The sequence below is a fragment of the Ursus americanus genome, chromosome 18 (assembly GCF_024610735.1).
Source record: "Ursus americanus isolate L20-20 chromosome 18, mUrsAme1.1.p, whole genome shotgun sequence".
NCBI classification, from domain to species: Eukaryota; Metazoa; Chordata; class Mammalia; order Carnivora; family Ursidae; genus Ursus; species Ursus americanus.
In genome coordinates, this window is record NC_142144.1 from 13,029,191 (window position 1) to 13,053,592 (window position 24,402).

Here is a 24,402-nt window from a genome sequence, read left to right on the forward strand (position 1 = left end):
CCAACCCATCAACATCCTCCATCAGATTTACGTTTCCCAAGCACATGGCTGCCGCTTGGTTTATGGGGCCTGCGGAGCCATCCTAAGGGGCCGCAGACCTCTCAAGGGAGGGAGGCATCATCATCATCAAATATTTCGATAATTATCTCCATCACAGTTAAAGAAGGCACCAGGCCCCTTCCTGCCCGTGCGCGGGAAAGGAAGTGAAATTGTTTGCCTTGATTCAATTAGGTAATTAACTAGACAATGCAAACAGAAATTCCAGCAAGGATATAAATACTTAAAATCCCTGCGCACTAGCCTGCGAGGAGGATGTCAACAACAGGAACTCTGGCGGAGGGGAGAGGTGAAGGCGGAGAGGTGTGTCTCAAGCTAAAAACAACAGTGGGCAGGCAGCCGTTTATGATGATAGGCGCTTACCCCGGGCCAGCTCTGTGATAAGCACTTTACATGCATTACCTCACTTGTGCCTCAAAACAACTCAGTGACGTAGGTGTCACTATTATCCTCGTTTGACAGATGAGGACACTGAGGTGCAGGCCGCGAAGGGACTCGTCTGAGGGCACACGGCGGAAGTGACACACTCAGGTCTTGATTTCAAACCCGCCTCTTCATCCACAGCCCTCCGCTCCCTCTCCAAAGGCATGCCCAAAATCAAGGGCCTCTGGGGCTGGTTCCGGTCTAAATGGGGGAAACTGAGGCAGGACTGGACACCTCCCTCCTCCCCAAGTGTCTTAACTGCCTGGCCCAGTACCTCCCAGCTGATCCCAGCTGCAGGGCTGCCACAGAGAAGCCGGCAAGCTTGGGAGAAGTGATTTTGCAATCCTGTTTGCAGAAACCTGAACAGCTGCCCTCCTGGGGCCCCCTCCAGGCTCACTTCCTCCAGGAAGCCTCCCTGACTTCTTGCCCTTCCCGTGCACCAGCCCGTGGGCTCTCCAAAGCCTGAGCACGCCTTCTTTCTAGGACTGGACCCCAGAGGCTCTCGAGAGGGAAGGAGAAGCAAAACCTCACGCTGGTTTGAGTCCCCTCCAACTTCCCCGTGCAGGTCTGTTCCAACAAACACTCAGCCCAGTGGTTTTAACGGCATAAAACAAGCTCTAGTGGAATGTGAATGCCATGCAAAAGATAAAGTTCCAGCACCTCGAAGGAATCTTTTCCTCTATTATCCCGTCTCTGTTCATCACCGCAGCTCACTTAAAAACCCATATTCGAAAACCTTTTTGTTTGGGCAATTTGAGGTGCTGTGTATCTTTACGAAACTAAATAAGCTATTCATATAGTCTCCTTAATTCAGGCTTCTCCATACCCAGAACTGCCTTCCTCAGAGGCAGTAAGTTCTGGAAAGGAGCACTGGCCAGAGTATCCCAAGACCGATGTGAAGGTGACAGAGAAGGTCCTCAGTAATCACGGCGCGGGTAACAGTGAGTAATAACGAAACACTAGCATTTACAGAGTGCTCTCGATGTGCAGGGGCTGGACTGGGCTCTCAGCGCCAGGTCTCATTTTAAACCAATGACAACCCTCAAAGACAGGTATTGTTCTAATTCCCAATTTACAGATGGAAATACTGAGGATCTGAGAAGTGAGGTACCTTTGTCCGCGTCACATAGCTGGTAGGCGAGCCAGCCTGGACTCTAGTTTCATGGGCCCCAGACCACTCTCCCCACTTGGCCTCTCTGCAAGACCAGTACCTTCTGGGGTGGGAGCAAGCTGCTCGGCTCTGCCCCCACCTCCCACCCCAAGCCCAGGACTCAGTAGCCAACACAGCCTCCTGTTCCAAATCTGAATCAACACCTCATTGGTCACTCCACTCAAAGGGAACTGGCCCCAACTGCCCTGCCTTAAAGGCACCTTCTGGGGCCAGAGGGAAATGGAGTTAACACCAACATCAAAAAGGCCAAGAGCTACAGCAGGTGGAGAGAAACAGGCCCAGGACTGTCTGTCTGTGAAAGCATGGCTTCTAATGCGCCCTTCCCTCATGGAGCCTGGATACAGCCGTACCTGCTCGCCTCTCCTCTCCCTCTGACTGCTCAAGGCCAGTGTTAGAGGGGAACATGGGGGATGATGTCAAACTAGAAAAGGACTCCTCATTCACCCCCTTTCTGCTCCTCACCAGCTTAATCACACCTAATTTCTCTGTATTTATACTTTCACAGCAGCTGGAGGGCTGAGAAGCACAGTGCCTGACACCTCAGGCCATGGGGTGGAGAAGACTTTCATTCAAACTCTCGTTCCGCCCCTACCCTGCTAGATGACCTTAAGCAAGTCACTCCTCCTCTCTGGGCCTCAGTTTCCTCATCTGCAAAACGGAAATGGTGACAGGACCTCATGGGGCTGCTGTGAGAACCAGACGCACTACTATTGGGAAGTCCTGAGCCCAGTGCCTGGCCCAGGGTAGTACTCAGAAAGTGTGGGCTGCTAGAAATTATCATTACAGCCCAGACAGGTCCTGCATCTTGCACAGAGCCAGTGCGAGGGAGAGCAAACACTAACGCCAGGTTCTGGCTCCTGGTTCAAGCTCTTTCTCGATGCAGAGCCACTCAGGAATGTGAGAGGGCCCAGCCCAGGAGCTCTCATGGCCCAGTGGCCTCCCCACGTCTGCAATTCCCAGGCCAAGTACAAAGTCCCAACCAACAGGTTTGTTATTCTTACACACACACACACACACACACACACAAAATCGACAAGTGGCTCAGAGTGAAAGTTCCCAAACCTTGGCATCGTCCCCCATTCAGAGGTGAGTAGTGATCTCATCCCTGTGACTAAGCCAACACCGACGCCAAGAGCCCTCTCTGGGAACCCGCAGGCTTGGCACTGCTGGCTCCCAGCCCCAGGAGGAGACAAGGCTGCGAAACTGGGATTCATGCAGAGCTGGGAATCCCTGCTCTTAGAGCTGAGAATCAGAGTGGCTTTGAAAAGCAGGGTGGGGTTTCAGCCCAAGACCAGAATGGGCCAGGAGATCTGGGTTCGAGTCACAGCTTTGCCATGAACTTCCCATGAGGTTCTAATAAGGAAACCCAGGCCTCTGTCTGCCCAACCCTAATATGGGCGGATTACAGGTTTCTAATCATCCGTCCAGCTCAGATCTGGCTTCACTCCATTCTGGCCCACCAGAGGCCCCCAGCCTCGCTGGGGAAGGAGCAAAGAGCTAATAAAGATACAGGTTAGAGGAAGTGGGCACTACAGTGTGTGAAAGGAGAAGCCACTGCTGCTGGAGTGGACAGTACAGGCTGCCAGGAGAAGCTGGGCCTGATTAGGCAGTGTCGGGGAGGGGGTGTGTTGGTCCTAATGGAGGGGCGGGGCACGGAGGAAGAGAAAACCAATCCTGGTGGTCTGCAGGCTTGTCAGGGGCAAGGAGCACAGTGCCAGAGGCCCCAGAGCAGCCTGTAAAACATTTCAGTGAATCAGGCCAGGAGAGGAGAAGAGCCTTCCCCCCAGAACTTCAGCCACCGCCTCCTCCTTCTCATTTAATTCCTCCCACCATGGCGAAGACAGACTATCAGGAGAACCCAGATTAAAAGTAGGAAAAAGCCGAGGGGCGCCTGGGTGGCTCAGTCATTAAGCATCTGCCTTCCGTTCAGGTCATGATCCCAGGGTCCTGGGATGGAGCCCCACATCGGGCTCCCTGCTCAGTGGGAAGCCTCCTTCTCCCTCTCCCACTCCCCCTGCTTGTGTTCCCTCTCTCACCGTCTCCCTCTCTCTGTCAAATAAATAATTAAAATCCTTTTTAAAAAAAGTAGGAAGAAGTCGAGAAACCCAGATACAGACTTTGCCCCCCAGCTGGCTCCTCCCAGAACCCAGAGGCAACAGGAAGTGAGGTCCTCCCTCTTCCACGGTGCCAGGAGGGGGGGACAGACAGGGTGTCTTCCAAGGTTTCTATGAAATCCGCTCTAGCACATACCATAACATGCTACCCGCAGCCAACCCCGGAGAGCACACCATTGCACGGCACTGTTGACAAAGCCGGCAGCTGCTGTGTTCTGGAAGCCTCAAAGCCTCCGCTTTGCCCACAGCATCCTGCCACACTCCTTATTGTGGCATTCAAGGCATGCAGTTTGGGGTCCCAAGGGGGCTTTTTCACTCCCATCACTACCCCACCTCCCCGCACACCCCTGCTCCAGCCACCTCCACCATCCAGTTCTACATCCCCATCATGAGCCTTCGTCCCCTGGGGCCTTGATCTGTCCTCAGGCTTCCCGCTGCCCTTGCTGTTTTGCTTTATAATCTGCCCCTGGATGAACCCTAAGAGACTCCTAACTCTAGGAAACACACTGAGGGTTGCTGGAGGGGAGGGGGGTGGGGGGGGGTAAGTGGGTGATGGGCATTAAGGAGGGCATGTGATGTGATGAGCCCTGGGTGTTACATGCAACTGATGAATCACTAAACCCTACCCCTGACACTAATAATACACTATATGTTAATTAATTGAATTTAAATTAAAAGACAATAATAACAATCTGCCCCTGTTGTTCTGACCAACCCCCTTTCCTCTTGTAGTCTGTTGACTTTGAGACTTTAACTGGGCTCCTGGCGAGAATGAAGAACGCAGACGGAGAGGACAGACCGAGGTCCTGCCACCCGATTTTGGGTACAGGCCGAAGCGCGGGATTGGGGCCGTGCCTCCACGTGCCCACCGGGCAGGCAGGCGGCGGGACCTCTGCCTGCGTCAATGGCCGCCGAGCCACACCAGCGAGCTCACGGAGCCAAAGGGCTCTGCACAGCCTCAAGTGTGACACGAACCCAAGGGATTAGGATGTCTATTTTTAACTCCCCACATCCTGGCCGAAAAACAAATCCCTCACACACCCTGCAGATCCCTATCAGGGGGGCTGGCCGAGCCTTTTGGGAATTGTCTCCTCCCGGAAGCAGAGCCAGCTTTGATGGCTTTGCCTCTGCCGGGAAAGGCTCAGAGGGCCCTGCTCCAGCCGGGGCCAGCTTGCATTATGTCTGGCTGGGTCCCCACTGCCCCTGTCAAGCAGCCATTTCCTGGTGGACTCCGTTGTCACATATTCTCCAGCCAGTGACAGACAGGCAGGGTCACCAGCAATGCTGAGGAGGGTTATTCATTCACTTCCTGATTCATCTACCCCCACATTCCCACCTGTCCCTCTAGGGAGCCAGGGGCTGGCACTAGTGTCACCCGGAGGGGTCTACCCTGAGGCACCTGGGCTAGGACTCCGTCTGAGGGCAGAGGCAGGGCTGGAGGCAGGTAAACCAATAAGGTGGGCGGGAGTAGGATGCTTAGTAACAAAGGCACCCGTGAGAGGCCACAGGACTTCAAAGCCCCTGCCAGCCTCCAGCCGAGCAAGGAGCTGGAGAAGCATCAGAAAGGAAAACCAGACCATTACCAATCTTGCTCCTCTCCCCTCCTCCAGCACCCCTGGCATCCCTCAGACCTCACTCCAAGATGGGGCTTTAATAGGTGATCAGCCACTGCGACCTCCAGGGAGATGGGAGCTTCCTACTTCTCCCCAGTCCCAGGCCCACCTGCGTGGGCATTGACCAAGTTCGTAAGGACATTGCCCGTTCTCCCTGGTCCCACCTCACCACCTGCCCCTGCCTAAGTTCACTCTCATCAAATGATACCAGCAGAGAAAATGACCCCAACACATGAGTTTCAAAGAAAAAAAAGCCTCATTCCGAATAGGGAGGCTTCAATAGGGTCAGCCTTCTCTGGGCTTGGCAACCCTCACTGATCTCAGGGACAGACAGTTTCCCTGAAGGTTCTGACCGCAAATAACAGCACAACCCTAGAAAAGTCATGTGATCCCTAGGTGCCTCTGGGGCCACGTCTGTGAGCCCCCAGCACAATCCCAATGACCCCATGGACCCTCTGTAAATACTCTACACACTCTCTTAGGAATTCTAAAGAATCTTGGCAATGCTCATTTGAGACCTGAAGTTCAGCTTACAGGCAGGGGGGCAGGAAATGATGTGCCCTTTTCAGACCTTCCTCCAGGCTTCTCTGTCTTTGATGCCACAAAGCAGAATAGACTTTTTAAAAAAGCAGATCGAGAACAATCCAAAGGAGTCAGGGAAGTCTTTCCGCAAACCAAAGGCATCTCTGGGTCCGTCCCTCAGCTGCATCAGCCTGGCACAGAGCACACGGACAACCCAGGCTGTTTGCACGGGCAAGGAGGGTTCTGGAAAAATGCTCTGAGCCGGGAACAGAAAGACCAAGTCCAGTGACAAGCCAGTCCAACCCTACAAGTATGAGCATTTACTAGACCCAGGAAGGCCCTGGCTGTGCCCCACCCACCCACTCCGTGGGCACTGAGATGGGAAGTAAGGCCCGAGCTTTGCCTTCGAGAAGCTCAGAGCCCGTCTTGGGAGACAGGCAAGTCGACGACCAAGTGTAAAGCCAGGCGGCTGTTAGGCGCTCCAAGCCAGGACTGCACAAGGGGATGGCTCACCGTTAGTGCAGTGATGAGACCAAGTGGAGGTGACATTTATGCCAGACCCAGAGGGGCAGGAAGAATTTGCACAGTGAAGCAGTGGCCGCAAGAGAAGGACGAGAAGTCACAGGCAGAGATGGGGACACAGGCAGCCTGAAGAGCAGAGGGACAACAGGTGGGGAGGAGAGTTGAAGGGGGCACGGAGCGCGGGTTTGATCCTGCAGGCGGGTGACAGGGAGCTCCCCCTGCCCCCGGGAAGGAGGAAGAGGCAGGATGGAGGGAAGCTGAGGGCAGGAGGCTGGTGGAGGCTGCGGGTAACAAGACTCCACTTTAGGAAGCCGGGCTGCCAGGGGCTCACCCTGGGCATGGAGAACGGGCAACTGGATCCCCTCAGCCAGCTGCTCTGCTCCAGGGAGAGCCACTAGCCATGTTGGCACAGACCCCGGCTGGGAGGGGCCGGCCTTAAGGAATGCTGGGGATGCCCAGGGGAGAGACATGTGGTGGCTTGGGAGGGAGACAAGAGACAACCACACACCCTCCTGGCCTCTCGGCCAAAACTCCAAGGGGCTGAGGGGGGCTCTGCTGGGCTGGAGCCCCATGCTCCCCTTCGGCTTCCTCTCACTGGCCCAGCCATCATCACCCTCCTGCAGTGTTCAGAGGTGGGCACCCTGACTGCACCCGGGGCTCCCTCCTGCTGCCCGTGCCCGCACCCCTCAGCTCCCCGAGCCCCTTGGGCACTGAGCCCACAGAGCCTTGTTGACTGGTTCACACCAAGCCAGCATAGCACGTTGCCCTCCAACCCAACCCAACAACTCACCCGTGTCCTGACCCTGTCATGGAACCCCTCCGCAGAAAGGCAGAAAAAGATTAACCCATGATTATCAAGACTGGAAGGAATCTCAGCGACGAACACCCCCACTCTTGCAGACAAGGACACTATAATATTAAGAGATGACCAGCTCTGCCCAGGTGACGGCCCAGCCAGAATGCAGATCTTCAAGCCTCCAGGAGGGCTCCAGCCCCGAAGCCAGGACCAGGTGGGGCAGTAGTACAAGGACGCATCAGATACAGTGCAAGAAAGGCCTGAGCTTATTGGCCAGGGGCCTGGGTTCAAGTTCTGACTTTACCACCTTCCCTTCCGCACACAGACATTAGAGCTTTGGACGTGTCACTGCAGCTTCCTGGACTCCAGTGACCTCTTCCATTAAATGGGCGTTTGATAATTCGTGCTCTGAGTGGGATCAAACAGAATCAAGGTGGAGCAAGAGCTCTGTGTGCAGCAGAGCTGGGAGGTCAGGACGGAGACACGGCCGAGGCCTGTGCTGAGGATCCCTTCACCTTCACCCCTCCCGGAAGCCAGCCCAGCCCAGGCAGCCCTACGTCAGACATATCCCCAGAGATGACCACGGGCCGGCGGAGCAGCCCTCTAGGGGAAGGGCTGGATCGCTCCTGGACTTACAACACAGAGGCACACGAGGCAGACCCACCCCTCCCCCTCCCCCAGAGGTCCCCCAGCACCTCCTGACGGAGGTCATCATGGGGTCACAGAGGAGGAAGGGCATGTGTGTGTGTGTGTGTGTGTGTGTGTGTGTGTGTGTGTGTGAGACGGGGGTCCTGCCCACGTCTCCTGGGTCCCCTCCACCCCAACTGAGCAATCTGAGCACAAGGTCCTCATCGAAGTTGCATGAATCCTTCTAGAAAGCAGAGGTCACAGGTCTTGAGGGGAGGAGGGCGAGGTGAGCAGGGCCTCCCGGGAGCCACAGCCTTGCTGCCATGCTCACCCACGTGTGGCAGAAGAGGCCTCAGTCCCCCAAGGGCCTCCCCATGAGGCCTGACATCCACCCGGGAGATTTCCACAGACAGCGATCACCCCACCAGTGGGCATAATAACATCCAGTCCATTTTACAAGCGGGAGAAAGCCCCAGAAAGGAAAACTAGCCAGCTGAAGGGAATGGAGCCAAGGCTTGAATTTAGATCCCTTGGAGCCCATACGCCCCATTCTCTTGCTAAGCACACCTTAGAGCCCCGGTTCCCAGGCTGTGGGGTGCATGTGAATGGCCCTGCAAGGTTTTCAAAGTGCACAGGCCTTGCTCTGGAGTGGAGAATCTGCATTCTTACAGGTGCCCCAGGTGGTCGTGGCAAAGCACTGCCAGCTCACACCACGGGCCCGGGTGAACGCACACACGTGCACACACTCCTGGGCACACATGACGCGGGCCCGCACGGGGAACAGAAGGACCGTCAGAAGCACGGGCTCTAAAGGCAGATGCCGCCCGGGTCTGGGCTGCAGCTCAGCTCCTGACGGGTCGTATGACCTTGGGTAAATCTCGTGACCTCTCCAAACTGAAATGTGGGTAAGAAAGGAATCCGCCTCAAGGTGTTATCTTAAGGATGCAAGGGAATAATACGTGTCACGCGCTCAGCGCAGGACCTAGCACATTATAAACACTCAGAAAACGGTGTTACCATCATTGCCAGACGCAGATCAGTGTACTGAATGTCTACGGGAAGGACTAGAACGCCAGGCACCAGGGGCCCCCAGTGCGTCATTGAGCCAGTAAGAGATGCCCAAAGGATTGTACCAGAACCAGTGGGTAGGAGTAACAGGGACACAGATTGCCACTCCGAACAGGAAGAATTTTTTAATCGGACTGGGGTTGCCCCATCATGAACCCAGCGGCCTGGTGGGCTGTCCCTAGAGGATCTCAGCTGAAAAGACTAGCTGTTCACCAGGTAGAGACGAAGCACCAGGGAAGGAAGAAGGGAGGGGATGGCCTAGCCCTCTTGAAGGTGACTTTCAGTTCTATTCTACAGGTCAGTCCCTCTCCCTATAATGCCGGTTAATTTGTACATTTGCCCCGTTCTGATCTTTACAACCTTCACCTCCATAAAGCCAAAGGGGATGGGGAGAGGCCAGTGGTAAATAGAAAGGCTTATGCCTTCTGAGTAGTTCCTGGTAAGGAGGGGGATGGGTGGAGCTGTCTTAAATCCGAGGGCTACAAACACTGAAATCGTATGCCTTGGAGGATATGGGCATCTGTGCACTTTTCTCAAAAAGGCAGGTAAAGAGGGGCTGGTTCATACCAACTTTTGAGTGGAGGGGAAACTGAGGCACAAAGAGGGCTGGGTCACTCAGGCTGCAAGAGGGCCCAAGCTCCAGGATACAGACTGAAGCCCAAGGCTATAGTTCTATGAGCCAGGTGCTTCCCATGCCTTATCTTCCAAAATCCTCACTGCATCCCCCTTGGGGGTGAGACCTTTGAGCTCAGAGAGGTTGGGTAAACTCCCCCGAGAACACACAGCTAGTGAGTGGCAGGGCTGGGGTTTGCACCCCAGTTCTCTGGGCCTCAGAGCTGGTGTTTGGTTTGGTTTGAACTCTTGGCTGTACTGTCGTAGGTCAAGAAAACACAGAAGGATGTTTGGCTTTGACACTGAGGGGAAATAACATTGGAGATGAGGGTCCTCATAGGAGACGAACTGCCTATTCATCCACCCTCAGTTACAATTAAACTCAAACCAAAATTAATTTCACCCCTAAATAGCAGAACGGGGGGTGGGTGCTCAGTTTCCATATGAGTCAAGCGAGACAGCTCAAAAGGATGGAGCCTCTGGAAACCAGAAAACCCCATCGTTGCCACCGGGCTGGGAACTGGAACCTAGATGGCTTTGGTCCCTATTTCTACCCTGCTTAGCTCCGGGGTCAGGACAGCCCAGGAAACCAAAAACAGACCTCTCTTCAATGACCCCGCCCCCTCACCTCTGAGGAGTGGCTACCGGTGGAACAAAACAATACCTCAAACTTGGGTGCCCTGGGGTGCCTGGCTCTAGGATGACAGGAGTGACTGTTCAACTACCAACCCCCAGGGTGAGCTGAGGAGGGTCTTAAGTCTGGGGAGACCCCTGGAAGCGCTGGGGCTGGGGGGCTGGGAGGCTGGGAGAAAACCCCCACCCTAACCCCTGCGGGCTGCAGGCCCCAGATGGGGTGCCTTCCTTGTTAGATCCTGTGCGGTTCTCCCCCAAGGACCCAATGATCTAGACAGGGCGCACTGGGAAGTTTAAAGGGTCAACGCACCTCGAAAGGACCGTTTGGCGGCACAGGGGGGACTGTAGGGTAGAAGAGGGATCAGTAAAGCAAAGTCGCAGCCCACTCCTCAGTCTGGTACCCCCACACCTCCCATTAGGACGCCCAGATCCTCTCGAACCTCAGGTCCCTCTGGGACCCCTGCAAGCCCCGGGGACCCCCTCATACCGGCTCGGGGGCCCTAGCTCTTACCTCTATGCGCAGGCCGGGCCCCTGGGCGCTGCCATCCCAAAGGCGCCGGAGCCCGAGCTGCACCGGACCAGGGTCACGAGGTGGCGGGGTTGCGGGGTCGCGGGACCCCGGGAAAGTTTCCGTAGCGCCAAGCAGGCGGCGGGCCGGGCAGGAGCGCGCTCCGGCCGGCTCCGTGCCTCCGCCAGTGCGGCGGTGCTCTGGCTCCAGGGCTCCCCCGGCCACCCGGCCGGCCCAGCCCTGCCAATCGCAGGCCCGGCCATCCGCAGCTCCGCCCGCCCGGCCGGGAAGGAGCGGAGGCGGGGAGGGGCGGGGAGGGGCGGGGCGGGGGCGCACCTGTTTGGCCAATCGACCCGACTACCAACCACCTCGTCCCGGCCAGACTGCCAGACTGAACAGGGCGATCCCCTCAGCTCTCGGCAACACGCCCCCTATCCCCGCTTGGGTCCGGGATCTAGGCCCGGCCCCCTCCCCCTCCGCCTCCCGAACCCAGCCGGGTCCTCGCGTCGCTGTCTCCGCCCGCCTACGGAGACCCTCGGTGCTGCCGGACCGCGCTCCTTCCCCCGCCCCTAGGATGTCGAAGACAAAATCCCGGCTTTAGCATGGGGGTTTTGGGGGTACAGGTCTGAGGAGTGGACTGCGACTCTGCTTGGCTTACCCCTCTTCTACTCTACACCCTCTTCTCCAGCAAGGATTTTCGCGCGTCCTCTGGCCCATTAAACTTCGCGGCTAGCTTGCCTCGATCTCTGGCGGCGGGGGCCGCGGGCTGATGCTAGGTGCAGAGCTCTGGGACTGGACGGCGGGTGAAGGAAGGTCAAAGGGAAGGCACTTCCAGCCCTCCCACCAACATAAACCCTCGAGAATCCCATCTGGATTCGGGCAAACTTCTCCAGGACGCGTGCGATCCGCTGCAGCGGGTTTCCCAACTTCTCTTGGGGTCACAACAAATATTAAGGCCTGACGATTTTATTGTTCCATTTTCCAGATAGGAAGACTGAGAGGCCAAAGGGAGGCGAATGCTTCTCAGTCGCGGTGGAGAGACTGCGACTTTTTCAAACTAAAGATGAGTTTGCAGAGAGCGCCTGGCCCCACTCCCAGAGCCCGGCGCGGATGCCTGGGTTCTGCCTGCTCGCACCCCGCCGCGGACCTGGGGTGGGCAAGGAGAAAGAGGCGCCAGTAAGTGCCCGGGAAGAGCCGGCGCACGACGGCAGCCGGCCCTGCCTTACCTCGGCAGCAAAGCGTGTCCTCGCAGAGCGCGCCGGCCGGAGGCCCCAGCAGGGGCAGGGAGGCCCAGGCGAGAGCGCGGGAGGCCGCGCCGCCGGCCCCCATCCCGGACGGCCGCGGCCGCTCCTGCGCCCGTGGGCCTTCCACCCTCCGCCGCACCTGTGGGGACAGCGCTGCGCCGGCGGCCTCCGCCGCGGCCTCGGGGGTGGGACTGGGCCAGGCCCGGGGAGGGGCGTCCGGGGCTCCCCAGGCTCCTTGGACTGTCGCGGCCCGGACTCCCACGGTCGCTGCCCCGGCTCCCGGCGACCAGCGCAGGGCAGGGCGCTATTTTTAGCTGGAGCTGCTCTCCCAGTTGGACAGACAGAACCAGTTAATTCGGCCGCTCGGGAAGGGCCTGCACCGGGAGCTCCCCGGAAAGGCAGCCGCAGCTCTGCTGAAAGCTGATCCTTCGCATTCCTGCCTCTCGAGGCGGGAGGGCGGGAGGACGCCTCTAATTCCCCCGGGAAGCCGGCGTCCTCTCTGAAGGCAGCCCTGGGCCCCAAGTGCACGCCCAGCATGGGGCTCTTTAAATTGACTCTGAAACTCCACCTGCCTTCCTCCTGCTGATCCAGGGCTTCAGCGGACTTCCCATAAAATGCCCACCCTTCCCACTGGTCTCCAGCACTGGGAAGAGCCCCCCAGCAGTGGGATCCGGGCCCCAGGACCGACAGAAGCTGGCACACTCATGACTCAGGAGCTACTTGTTAAAAGAAGGAAGAGCGAAAATCCTGTACCAGACAAGCCAGAGGGTTAAGTAGAGGTCTTCAGAGCCTGGGCAATAGGGGAATGAAATGGACGGGGTGGCTTCGAAATCCTACGGAACCCCTAACCCAACACCCTCTGACTGTGTCACCTTGGCAAGTCTTCTCGCCTCTGTGCCTCAGTTTCCTTTCTGCATAAGGCAATCTGAGCAGCCCAAGAGATAGCATGTGAGAAAGCCTTTGCAAAAAAAAAAAAAAAAAAAAAGCCTGAGGGGCACGTTGGTGTAAGGAGGGATGAAGGAACGCAAAGACGAGGAAGAGGTAGATCCGCCCTCAGGAAGCCGCCAGCTCTTCTAATTCAAGGGAGAAGGTGCTAAGGGCCTAAAAAGGTACAGCTAGACTGTATGATACTAGCCCAAGGATCGACAAATAGCCCGGTGGACTAGAACAGAGCCTGCAAAAATAGACCCACACATATATGGAAACCTGATATGTGGCAAGAGTGGCGCTACAAGTCAGTGGGAAAAGGGCGGACTTTTCTATCAATGGTGCTTTTTTAGGGTGATTGGATATCCACATTAGGGGAAAATGAGATGGAATCCCTACCTCACACCTTGCATTAAAGAAATCAATTCCAGGTGAGTTAAAGACTTAAACACAAAGAACTTGTGTAATAGGGAAAGATTTCTTAAAGACCCCAAAAGCACAAACCATCAAGGAAACGACTGATACACTTAATTAAAGTATAAAACTGGGGGCACCTGGGTGCCTCAGTTGGTTGGGCTTCTGACTCTTGGTTTTAGCTCGGGTCATAATCTCAGGGTCCTGAGATTGAGCCCCGTGACGGGCTCTGCACTCAGTGCTGAGTCTGGTCGGGATTCTCTCCTTCTCCCTCTGCCCCTCCCCCTGCTCATGCTCTCTCTCTCTTTCTCTCTCTCAAGTAAATGAATAAATAAAATCTTTTTTTAAAAGTGTAAAATTCCTGTCTGTCGAAAGGAGATATTTGGAACCCAATATATCCAACACATACAAAGATCTTCTCCAAATCAATGTTCCAAAGAAATGAGAAACTTGAGTAAAACACATGAACAGGCAATTTGAGGAAGGAAAACCGTGAATGGTCAATAAACATATGGAAAGACGGTGAGCCTCACTCTTAATCAGGAAAATGCAAAATCAAACCCCCGTGAAGTGCCATTGCACAACCGTGTGATTGGCAAAAAACAAAAAGCAGGAGGGCAGAGTGTTGATGAAGACATAGGACACAGGGAACTCTCTCATACGCTGCTGTGGGAAGGAGAAATGGAGGCCAGCACTCTGGAGAACACTCTGACAGTGACCCAGAGATTTTGGCTTCTGGGATAAACCTGGGGCTTGCTCATTGCCACCGTGTTTACCCCCGTAAAGAATATGAAGCAGTCTCAATGTGCGCCAGCAGAGGGCATACACAGTTCTACACGGTAGTGAAAATGAATGGAGGTACCTTACGGATCGTAAGTTGGGGGATGGGAAGCAAGTTGTAAAGATCGCATTGGATGACAGCATTCCTAGAGATTTTTAAAACATGCGAAACAAAATGATACCACATATTGCTGAGAATGCACATGTTTGGTAACAGTCTGAGAAAATTCAGAGGAATGACAAATACACCATTTAGTGAAGAGTTTGCCTCCGGGGGAGAGAGGGAGACCGTGAAGGATGGCCGCAGGAAGGGGCTTCATTGATATTGGTAAGATTTTACGTCTTGACCTGGGTCAAGGTACCCAGGTGTTTGTTTTACTCTTCAGAACATTTTTTTAAAGATACAGAGCAAGCAGGGGGGTAGAAAATATAAAATCCCCATAAAATGCAGTCCTGCTCTGAACTTCAGTTTCCTAATTTAAATAATGCGACCATCATGTCTGCGAAGTTCTCAGCACAAAGCATGACTCACGGCGAATTGCTCAGTAAAACTGGAGAATGTAGTCTGCTCCCCAGACTCCCCCGGGACCCTTCATACCCTAGTCCCAGCCAGCTGAGACTCCCCCACTGCATGCAACAGGGTCTCCCGAGCCCCCCAACCTCTGTCCTGCCTTCATGCCTTTGCACAAACCGTCAACTTTTCCTAGCATGTCATCCAGCACTGGCATTTCAGCCCACACAGAGCCCCTGGGAGGTCCTGGTCCGCTCTCCAGGCAGAGGGCTCTCGCAGCGTCCGCCCGCCCCACTGTCCGAGTCTATCCCATTGTGCATTGTTGCACCTGGTTATGGATCTGTCTCCTTCCTGAGCAGACTGGGAGCTCCTCTGGCTCACGAACCTTGTCTGAGTCACCCCTGCAGCCTTACGACCTGCATAAGGCCTGACGTCGGGAAGGTTGGATGAATGAATAAAGGGGGTGAGCGGAACGAAATGCTCAGAGACAAGAAAGGGTCATGCCAAACTCTCAAAAGGAAAGCAATCCCACTATACGGATTGACTGCCTGGTCTTCACACAGTGTTTTGGGGATGTAATGTGACCTCTGGGGTCAGAGAGACCTGGGTTCACCTCTAAGCTGAGCCACGTGTCAGCTGTGTGGCAGAGGGCATGCTGCCACCTCCCTCTGAGCCCTAGTTTCGGAGTCTGCACAACCAGGATGTGACTAGGGCTAGGGCTTATTGCAAGGGGTTCTCATGAAGAGTCAACGAGGTAATAGAGGCAAAATGCATGACCCCATTTTTGGGAACAGGTAGCAATTAGGTGAATATTGGCCAAGAGGAAGATATTTGCGGGGGAAGGTGGAAGCGACCCAACTGGGTTACCACGAAAGAAGGAGGCTGGAAAAAAATGCCAGGGAGTGTTCTCCAGCTCTGCACAAAAGCAAGCACCTGGGAGTTGGCCCAGGAGGTGGGAGGGTCAGAAGCGTGCCCCAAGTTAGTGCTTCTGGTGCTCCTTCCTCCTGTCCTTTGCGCTACCCTGGGGCGAGGGACTGCACAGCATTTCAGAACTGGCAGCCCCCCTCCCTGTCTCTCCACGTCCACTCTGGCCCCCTCCAATCTGTTCTCGCACATAGCCCAGGGATCTCAATCTGGACCTGTCTTTTCCTTGCCAGCTTCCATCTGTAGGGGCGACGGAGCCTGCGGCACCTTCCCCAGGGACGCGTCTGAGGCGCTCTACCAAAAGAATCGTCTGCACCATAAATGCAAAACCCACATATGTCCACTTGTCACCAGCTTCCATCAAGGCGACATACAGGATGGCAAATGGCTTATGGTCCATACTCTAGAAGATGAATTGGCCAGTGTTGTAGGAGCAAACAAATCTTTAAAGTCGACGAGGCTATATGGTCCCTGGAAAAGAGCGGCACTTTGCGCTTCATGGGCTCAGATGAGATTTTCTGAACTAATGAGCCGATCCTCTTTGATCCAGATCGCACTGGACAATGTCATATTACCCTGGTGACATGGACATGAGCTACTACTGGTACTTTGTCCCATGCAAATGGCCACACGGGGTAGGAATCCTGCCCAGATTAAGGTCTGCCATCTCAAAGTGTCTCCGGGGGGTCACCAGTGGCTTCCTTGTGGCTAACATGGAAGGCTACTTCGACTTCATGTCACCTGATGATGGCAGTGAGATTCAAAACCATGCCAACGGATGCCCGTGTGATGAAGCCCCAGGCCCCCAGGAACCCCGGGCAGGGGGGCCATGAATGGAGGGAGAGGAGGGCACCGGGGGAAGCTCTGCTCCCGTGTGCATGTGGGACAGTGACGGCCACAGCGGATACAGAGACGAGATGTGCAAACCTCACTCCAGCTCTGGGGTGTTTGAGGATTAATCCCCGCAAGAGAGCGCAGCTGGAGTCAGACCCCGTGAATGGAAGAAAGTTGGTGATGCTGAAGGGGAGAAAGGCTCTGGTTCCCAGGGCGCCCCCGTTCCGAGGGGCACAGCCGTGCCCAGTGTGGTCAGCCTGGAAACTGGGGTTCTACCTCTGTGGCTTCTCTCACAGCCGCTCTGCAGTCCGTGAGTTCCCGGCGCAGGTGGTGTGCAGCCCAGGTACCGCTCGGATTGCATGGTACCCCTCCCACGATCCAAACCCTCAGCTGTCATTGGAGGTCCTCTATTGGGTGGTCCTCGGCCACTCTTCCCACCCCATCTCCCATCTTTGAAAACCTCCTTTCATCTCCTGCCTCTGAGCGTTTCCCCACTATTTCCTCTGCCTCCCTACTATGCCCTCCCCAAGTCCACTCCTCCAGGAAGTCTCCCGGATTTGTCTGGGAGGATGGAAGGAATCATGTCCCCTGATCAGTAGCAGTAGCACTTTGGGCAAGTCCCTCCACATTTCTGACCCTCCATTTCCTTGTTTCTGCAATGGGGACCATACCACGTCGGTCAGGTTGCTGAGAGGATGACAGGCCATGTTCAGAAAGCACCAGACGCAGTCTCAAACGTTGGCATGTCCCCCCTGTGCGTGCCTAGATCAGTGCCTGGCACCCAGCCGGCACAAACACACATTAGCTGAATGGAACCGACTCCAAGGTCCTGAGCTTTTGTAGTGTAATTTGCTTCTTGGAATTGCCATGCCCAACAGTGGAACTTAGACGAACTCAATTTCCTATATTAAGATGATCCGAAAAGAGATGAATAATGAAGCCCCTGCAATTCTGATGGCGTAGTTTCTCCCCCAGTTGAGAAGGGACCACACCCGCTCCCCAGAAATGGCCCGTTTTAGCACCAAACATGGCACCCGGCCTCTCCGGCTGGAAGCGGGTATTATCCGCGACACACGTTTCTGTCTCAAGCCCTCCCAATCCCAGACCACAAAAGGTGATTTCTTATAACCATTAGCATAATTACCTGACTGCAACGCTACAGAGAAGCGATTAGATGCACCTGTGATTTTTGCACAGTTATTTGTCTCAAGTAAGTCACCTGAAGTTCACCTGCCATCAGGATTCATGACTGCATTCTGTAATCGTAGGGAATTATTTTGCTAATAACAGAGGTACCTTGATCTAATTTAGTTTTAATGCCAGGAGGTGCCCTCCCAGAATAATCAGCTCCAGGGCAATTCCAATTTCCAGGCTTGTTACACGTTCTGGAGAGAAGATTCAATTCAAAGAGCCTGAAGTTACTTCTTTATCACCCAAAGTCATCTAGGGGTAGACTGGAATCCTACCTCTACGTGTTGGCAGAAAAACACACGGCGAGGTCGAGCCACAGGGAGCGGGTGGCAGGGAGGTCCCAGCCGAGAGCGACAACTGGAAGACACCACTAATGGGTGAGGACCACGAGGCATTCCCTGGGACAACCCTAATTTTTCTTGCATTCATTCATTATCTCACTCATTCTTTTATTCCGTTTCTGGGCTCTCTCCTCTGCAAGACCTGGTCTCCGCTGTTATTTGAATACAAATATTAATAGCAAACACACACTCGGCCCTGTTCTGGGTACTTCGTGCCTATGAACTCATTACTTCCCGGGAGGCAGGTGGGCGCGACTACTATCCCCATTTTACAGATGGGAAAGCCGAGGCAGAGAGGTGAAAAACTTGCCTCAAGTCACACAACTAGTAGGGGGCATAGCTGGGATTTGAACCTTAGACTGTGAACTCCCTCAAGTTCACATACCAGGGAGAATCCTGAGCCCACCAGGAATTGTTCAACCCCTCCTCCGTGTTCTTGTGCACCTGTCCCAACAACTCTGCTATGGGAGTGTGGTTCTGTTTTATTGAGGAAGACACTGAGTCTCAAGAAGCGGTTAATTTGGCCAAGGTCAAGGGAGTAGATGGAGGAGCTGAGGCTTCACCTCTGAGATTCTGATTCTCTACCCTTCTGCTCTGGCTGAAGCCAGGAAGTCCGAGCAGCGTCTCTGAACAGCTTTGGAAACGGGCTGGGTAAAGTGTCATTAAACTAAGTGCACAGTGACCGGCCACCCGGCTCTGCCCTTCCCTTTCCACTATGGAGCGGTTCCTCTTTCCCACCCTCACCCCTCACCCCAGAAACCAAGCGTCCTTTGCTGTCCTTCGGTGTTAACCAAACAAAACCTACTTTCAGATTCCAATCACTCACTCACATTGAGGCTTTCAGGGGAGGGCCGTGCACTCCAGCAGGAAAAGGGCCAGGAGGCCGACATGGCCCTGCCAGTCGACTCTTCGCTAGGCCTTGGCCTTCCCATCTCTTTGAAGAGGTGGGATCTTTAGAAACTGATGGAGCTACAGAATCCTCGTTTCGAATGAAAAATTTCAGGCAAGCCCAATATTTAGATGAAAGCAAGCTGCTTTGGGCAGGGCTGTGTTAGGGCAAGGGTGGGGAGTCTGTCTTATTCATCAACCTACTGGCATCTCCATGGGACCCCGGGACTCTTCCGACAGTTGGGAAGCCCCTGGCCTGGACAGAGTCTGTTGGCTCTTGGGGTTCGTAGGGCCGAGGAATCTGAGCTCCGCTGATGGCTGGCCATACCCAACGTGCAGGGCGGGCCCCTCCTTAACCCTCCCCCTGAACACCTGTCCTGCCTTGTTAGGGGCATCGAGGGCCAAATCCGGAAGGGGCATGTCAGCAAGGTCAGGTTGTGCCCAAGGCCCTGCCTTGCGGGGGACAAGCTGTCCAGGAGTGTGAGGCAGAGAGAAATGATGTCCGCCTCTCCCTGCAGGCGTGCGGGGCCGGCCCATCCTGCTCACTCCCCAGTGGCTGTGAGGATTGGTTACTCCCCTCTTACCAGGGCCTATTTGTTTTCTCTCTCCTGTCTTCTCCCTTCTCGAAGAACGTGGGGTTTTTTATCCTTCCCTCTCTCTCCTTCTTTCTAAAATGCTCAGCTTTCTGTTCTAGGCCTGAGGCTGCAGGGGTGCCGCCCCAGGACAGAGACTTCACCCACGGGGATAGCTGTGTCCCAGAGCAATCAGGGCTCCCAACCTTGAGGCACATCACTCGTGGCGCCTGGGAAGGCCTCCTGGAGGCTTTGGTCACCACCGGGCACCAATGCAAGCGTAGGAGTTAGCCCAGTTTGGGGACATTGCATCGGGAGGAGGTGGGTGTTCTAGGCTCAGGGGAAAAGCCTGGGGAGTTTCTCCATCACCTGGCATGGCTGAAATGCGGACTTGGGGGGCATGACAGGCAGAGTGAGGAAAGCATCCTTGAAAGGCCGTCCTAAGGGTGGTGGGCTGTGTCCGAGGGTCGTGCAGAGCCTCAGGAGAGACAGAGGCACCAGGTGCACGTGTTAGAAGCTCATCTGTCTGCACACACGGTTGGGGAGGGGGGGACTGTGAAACGGGGCTTTCCTCCCCCTCGGCACTCCCAGCCCCCACCTTCCCTCAACATCCTCCAGATAGCCCTGTTTCCCGCTGAGACTCAGCAGGTGCACAGAAGGGAAGAGGGGCCTCAGGCTATGGGCTGTTCCCACCTTGGCCTGGACCCCAGCCCGGAATGCCACCTTTGACCTCTTCACCCCGGGACCATGGGGTCAGGATGAGTTAGAAAGTTGACAACTCCAGCCCAATTGGCTGGGTGGCTTTGATTTTAGGGTTTCTGTTTGTGCACAGGAACTCAGGCAGAAAGTTAGCTTCCCCGCCCCCTTCTAGTCCCTTCTATCCAACTCTCAGCTCTGACAAGCCCCTGGCCCAGCCTTGCAGCCCCTCTTGGCTCTTGGATCACTGCCTCCCCAACCCCCCTCCCATGCTGCGGTGGGGGAGGGGGAGGTTCCGTCCCCAAACACAAGCCCTTTTGTCCCACCACTCAGCGGGCATCTGCACTGGCATCGCTCACTCAGCCTCAGGTCAGCGGCGGGGTGAGGCGTGGGGTGGGCATTGAGGGGCAGGGACCAGGGGCAGGTGTGCGGGCGATTGCTGGCTGCAGCTTGGACCCTGTCCCTCCCCTGCTCAGATCTTTTCCAGGGCTCCTGCTTACTCGGGGACCCTGGTTCTTCATCTCCCCAGGGTACAATTTTCAATGTCGTGACTGGTTGTCACAGCTTGGGCTGGGGTGAGGGGCAGGTATGCTACTGGTGTCTAGTGGGTAGAGGCCAGGGATGCTACGAACACCCTCCAGTGGGCAGGACAGGCTGCTCGACGGTTATCCAGCCCTACGTGGCAAGAGTGCCCCCCACGTCCTTATCCGCCCCACCCATGCTTCAGGCTGGGACACTCTGGACGCTCACTCCCACCTCAGCCCTTTGCCTCTGCTGTTTCTCCTGCTGAGGTGCCCTCCCTGCTGCCCTCCACTTCCCTAAATCTCAGTTCTCTCCACCCCCTGTCCCTGTGGGGGCTCTCCTCTGCTGCCCGCACCCGCCCCAGCGGCCCCTTCCAGAAGCCATCTCTGACTACCTGGTACCCTGACGTCTCTCTGCACCTGATCAGCTCCTGGCGGCTTTGGCCCTCCTGAATCTCCGCTGACACATCTACGTATGGGGGGCGAGAGTGGAGACCCCGGCCCCCCTGTAGCGTGGACCCAGCCCCTCCTGCCTCTCCCTGGGATGTTAGGCATATGGGGCACTGAGTGTTGGCACACCGTGGGACCCATGTGGGCTTCGGAGCCAGAGGGCTAGGGTTCGAATCCTGGCTCTGCCACTTCCCAGTAGTTGGACTAGAAGTTAATCACCAAACATGTCTGTGCCTCTGTTTCCTCCTTTATGAAATGGGTTTTCCAGCGAGAGTTCCATGTGCCGTGCGGTGTCCCGTCCCTGTCCTGGTTCCCTTGGCTGGTTTATCTCATCAAAGTGCACCTGGACAGCCATCTACTCTTGGGGCCAAGAGGACGAGGATTAGTCGCCCTCCTACTTCTCCCTAGAAGCCGAGCTTGCACTGGGCTGCCAAGCACTTGGGGGAATGGAGACCTCTGAAGCCACAGCACCAGAAACCGGAGGCTGAGCGGGCCCGGCTGAGTGGCCAGCCCAGGAGCGTGACAGCCCTCTTGGCTCCTGGCCTTTTCGGCCTCCCCGCTCAGCTTCCCAGTCCCTGCCTGGGCTCGGCTTCTCCTGCTGGGACCGTGACCTCCCACAGGTGGGCGGCCACCCCGACTTGGCTGAGCTGGCTCAGGGGAGGGGGCACTGTGTTGAGCAGAGGGGTGGCTTGGGGTCTTAGGAATTCTGGGGAGACAGCACAGAGACAGACTCATAAACACGGGGAACAAATGGATGGTTGGTGGGGGGCAGGGGTGAGAGAAAGAGGTGAAGGGGATTCAGAGGGGCGAACTTCCAGTTATCAAATAAGTAAGTCACAGGGATGAAAAGTACAGTGTGGGAACTATAGTCAAGAATGTTGATTATTTTGTTCAATGACAGGTGGTAAGTACCCTTTTCATGGTGAGCCTTTTATAATGTATGTAATTGTCGCATCACTACGTGGTACACCTGAAACCAGTATAACGTTGTATGTCAACTTCAGTGAGAGAGAGAGAGAGAGAAGAGAGAGAGAAAACATAAGCCCCCAGGCTCCATCACCCTCCAATTTCAGTGGTTCCCCTTAGAATCACCAGGAGGCAGAGAGACAGAAAGAGATAGTAAGAGACAGAGACAAGAGACAAAGAGAAACAGAGATACAGCAAAAGAGAGAGAGAGAGAGAGACTGAGGGGGGCCCTGTCCATCCCCTCCAAGCTGTCAGAGGCCCAGTGTGGGGGAAGAGCCCCAGAAGAGAGAGCACAGCCGCCCCCCCTCGCCCACCACAGAGCTGGCAAGAGGAAAGACTGAGGCTCTCCGAGCGGGCACCTTCCCAGGCACCCTGGCTTCTGGGCCACCAAGTTGGCACAGCCATTCGGTCAAAGACAGGCCTCACCTCTGCCCCCCCGCCAACTCTGGGAGGATTCCTGGAGGAAAAGCAGGGACAGACCTGGGCCAGCCCCCAGAGGGCTCCTGAGGGAAGCCCTGAAAGCAACCCCCCCCTCCCGCCCCGCTTCCGCTTCGGGTCCTGAGGCCAGAGCCCACTCACCCACCCTCCCGACCTCTCTGGTACCTTCTGGTTCAGCCTCAAACAGTCTCCCCCCCTTCACTGCCACGGCCACTAGCAGCCGCCCTCCACTCCATCATTAGCAACGGCAAGTGAGGCCCTTTGTCTGAGATTTGGGTCAAGGAAGAGAGAGAGAGTCCAGGGCAGAGGTGGGGGTGGGGACTGGGGGGGACAAGCACCCCCAGCTGCCGTTTCAGGAACCACACAAACTTGAGCTGGCTTTTCTGGAGCACAGACCCACTCGTTCTGGTGCAGAGTCAGTGGGAGCTCCGGGTGGGCATGTGGGACCCCCACAGGCAGCCAAGACAGAGACCCCCTCGCAGGCACTCTGTCCTACTCACACGTGCTCACACCCTCCACGTGCATTCTTGCATGTGCGTGTGCACGCACACACAGGCACGCTGGAATGTAGGTCACTGGCTGGAGGGCCTCGGGGCCGGGGGTTATGAGGACCCAGCCATCCGGATCGGACACGCTTCCAGATTGGACAGATATGCACCCCTCCCTCCCTCCCCCTGCTTCCCCGTTCGTCTTGCCTGCGTCTGTCTGACCCAAAGAATCTCCAGGCTTCTGTTTGGTTTTCCCTAGAATCCCACTGGCTGAGACTGCCGGAAACCAGCTCTGTCCAGGGAGGGGCATGTGGCCTTTTTTCTGTGTGTGTGGTGTGTGTGTGTGTGTGTGTGTGTGTGTGTGTGTGTGTGTGTGTGGTTCCCTGTGCAGAACAATGTGGAGGCTACAAGAGACAGAGGGATGTCACCCCACCGTGAAGACTTCCAAGGCATAGCTCATGGGATGCCTGATGACTCGATGAGGTAATGGCCAAGAAGGTACAATCAAGGAGAAAACAGAGCAGCTTCAGCCAGGCTGATCAGGGCTGGCTTCCTGGGGGAGGCGGCAGGACCTTGACTGGGTAGTTGAGTAATGGTTCAAAAAGCCTACGAACTGGGGCGCCTGGGTTGCTCAGCCGTTAAGCGTCTGCCTTCAGCTCAGGGCGTGATTCCAGAGTCCTGGGATCGAGCCCTGCATCAGGCTCCTCTGCTGGGAGCCTGCTTCTTCCTCTCCCACTCCCCCTGCTTGTGTTCCCTCTCTCGCTGGCTGTCTCTCTCTGTCAAATAAATAAATAAAATCTTAAAAAAAAAAAAAAAGCCTACGAACGGGAGTGGTACTTACACAGCTGGGAAGACCCCAGCCGCTCTGTCCTCCACCCTGGAGCTGGGGCCTCTCCAGAGGTCACATCTGGAAGGACCATCACAGACTCTCCTTCAGAAAACCCCGGATGGTCCTGCAGGCTTTTTAAACACAGCAAGCCCAGGACATCACTCTCCCTCAGAAGCTGCTCTTCCACTCTTGTCCCCCCCTCAGTGTGGACACCAACATTCCTGCCACACAGGCCGGAGGCCAAGTCATCCTGACCTCCTTCTCCACCCCACCCGCCTCAGCCTCCAAGTTTGCAGTCTGGCTCCTGAAACAGCTCACAGCCCAGAGGTGGAGACAAGCAGGAAAGCAAATGAACTATACCCATCAGTGTGACGGGATAGCAGGAAGCTCAGGGTGCCTATGAGCTCAAATAAGGTAGTCAGGGAAGGCTTCCTGGAGGAGATGATACCTGAGCTGAGACTGCAGAATGAGCAGGAGTGGCCAGGTTGGGGGAGAAGTAGTAGGGAGAGCTGTATTACAAGAGTGGTCCAGACAGGGGGCACAGCGAGGGCAGAGGTAAGGGAGGAGAGGAAGGACAGCACATTGAAGGCAGAGGTTAATTCGTGGAGATGGGGGTGGGGAGAAAGAAGGGGTGTGGCTGGAGACAAGGGCAGAAGCACCATCCTGGGGTCAAGCTGGTGGACTGCCTGGAGGCCGTGTGAATGAGTTTACACTTTATCCTG

At 55.7% G+C, this 24,402-nt stretch overlaps 1 protein-coding gene across 4 annotated transcripts in view; it reads right to left on the reverse strand.

Moving 5' to 3' along the window:
- Positions 1–24,402, reverse strand: part of DAB2IP (DAB2 interacting protein) — a 191,437-nt gene that overhangs the window by 159,937 nt on the left and 7,098 nt on the right. The window contains exon 1 of one of the 4 annotated variants that reach the window (XM_045791023.2): positions 11,893–12,282. The exons of 2 other annotated variants lie outside the window; for them this stretch is intronic. In XM_045791023.2, the coding sequence (XP_045646979.2) occupies positions 11,893–11,995 (103 nt within the window). In that variant the 5' untranslated portion in view covers positions 11,996–12,282. Of the gene's footprint in view, positions 1–10,669; positions 10,901–11,892; positions 12,283–24,402 lie in introns of those variants that run through there. One more of the 4 variants, XM_045791029.2, reaches the window with a different exon arrangement.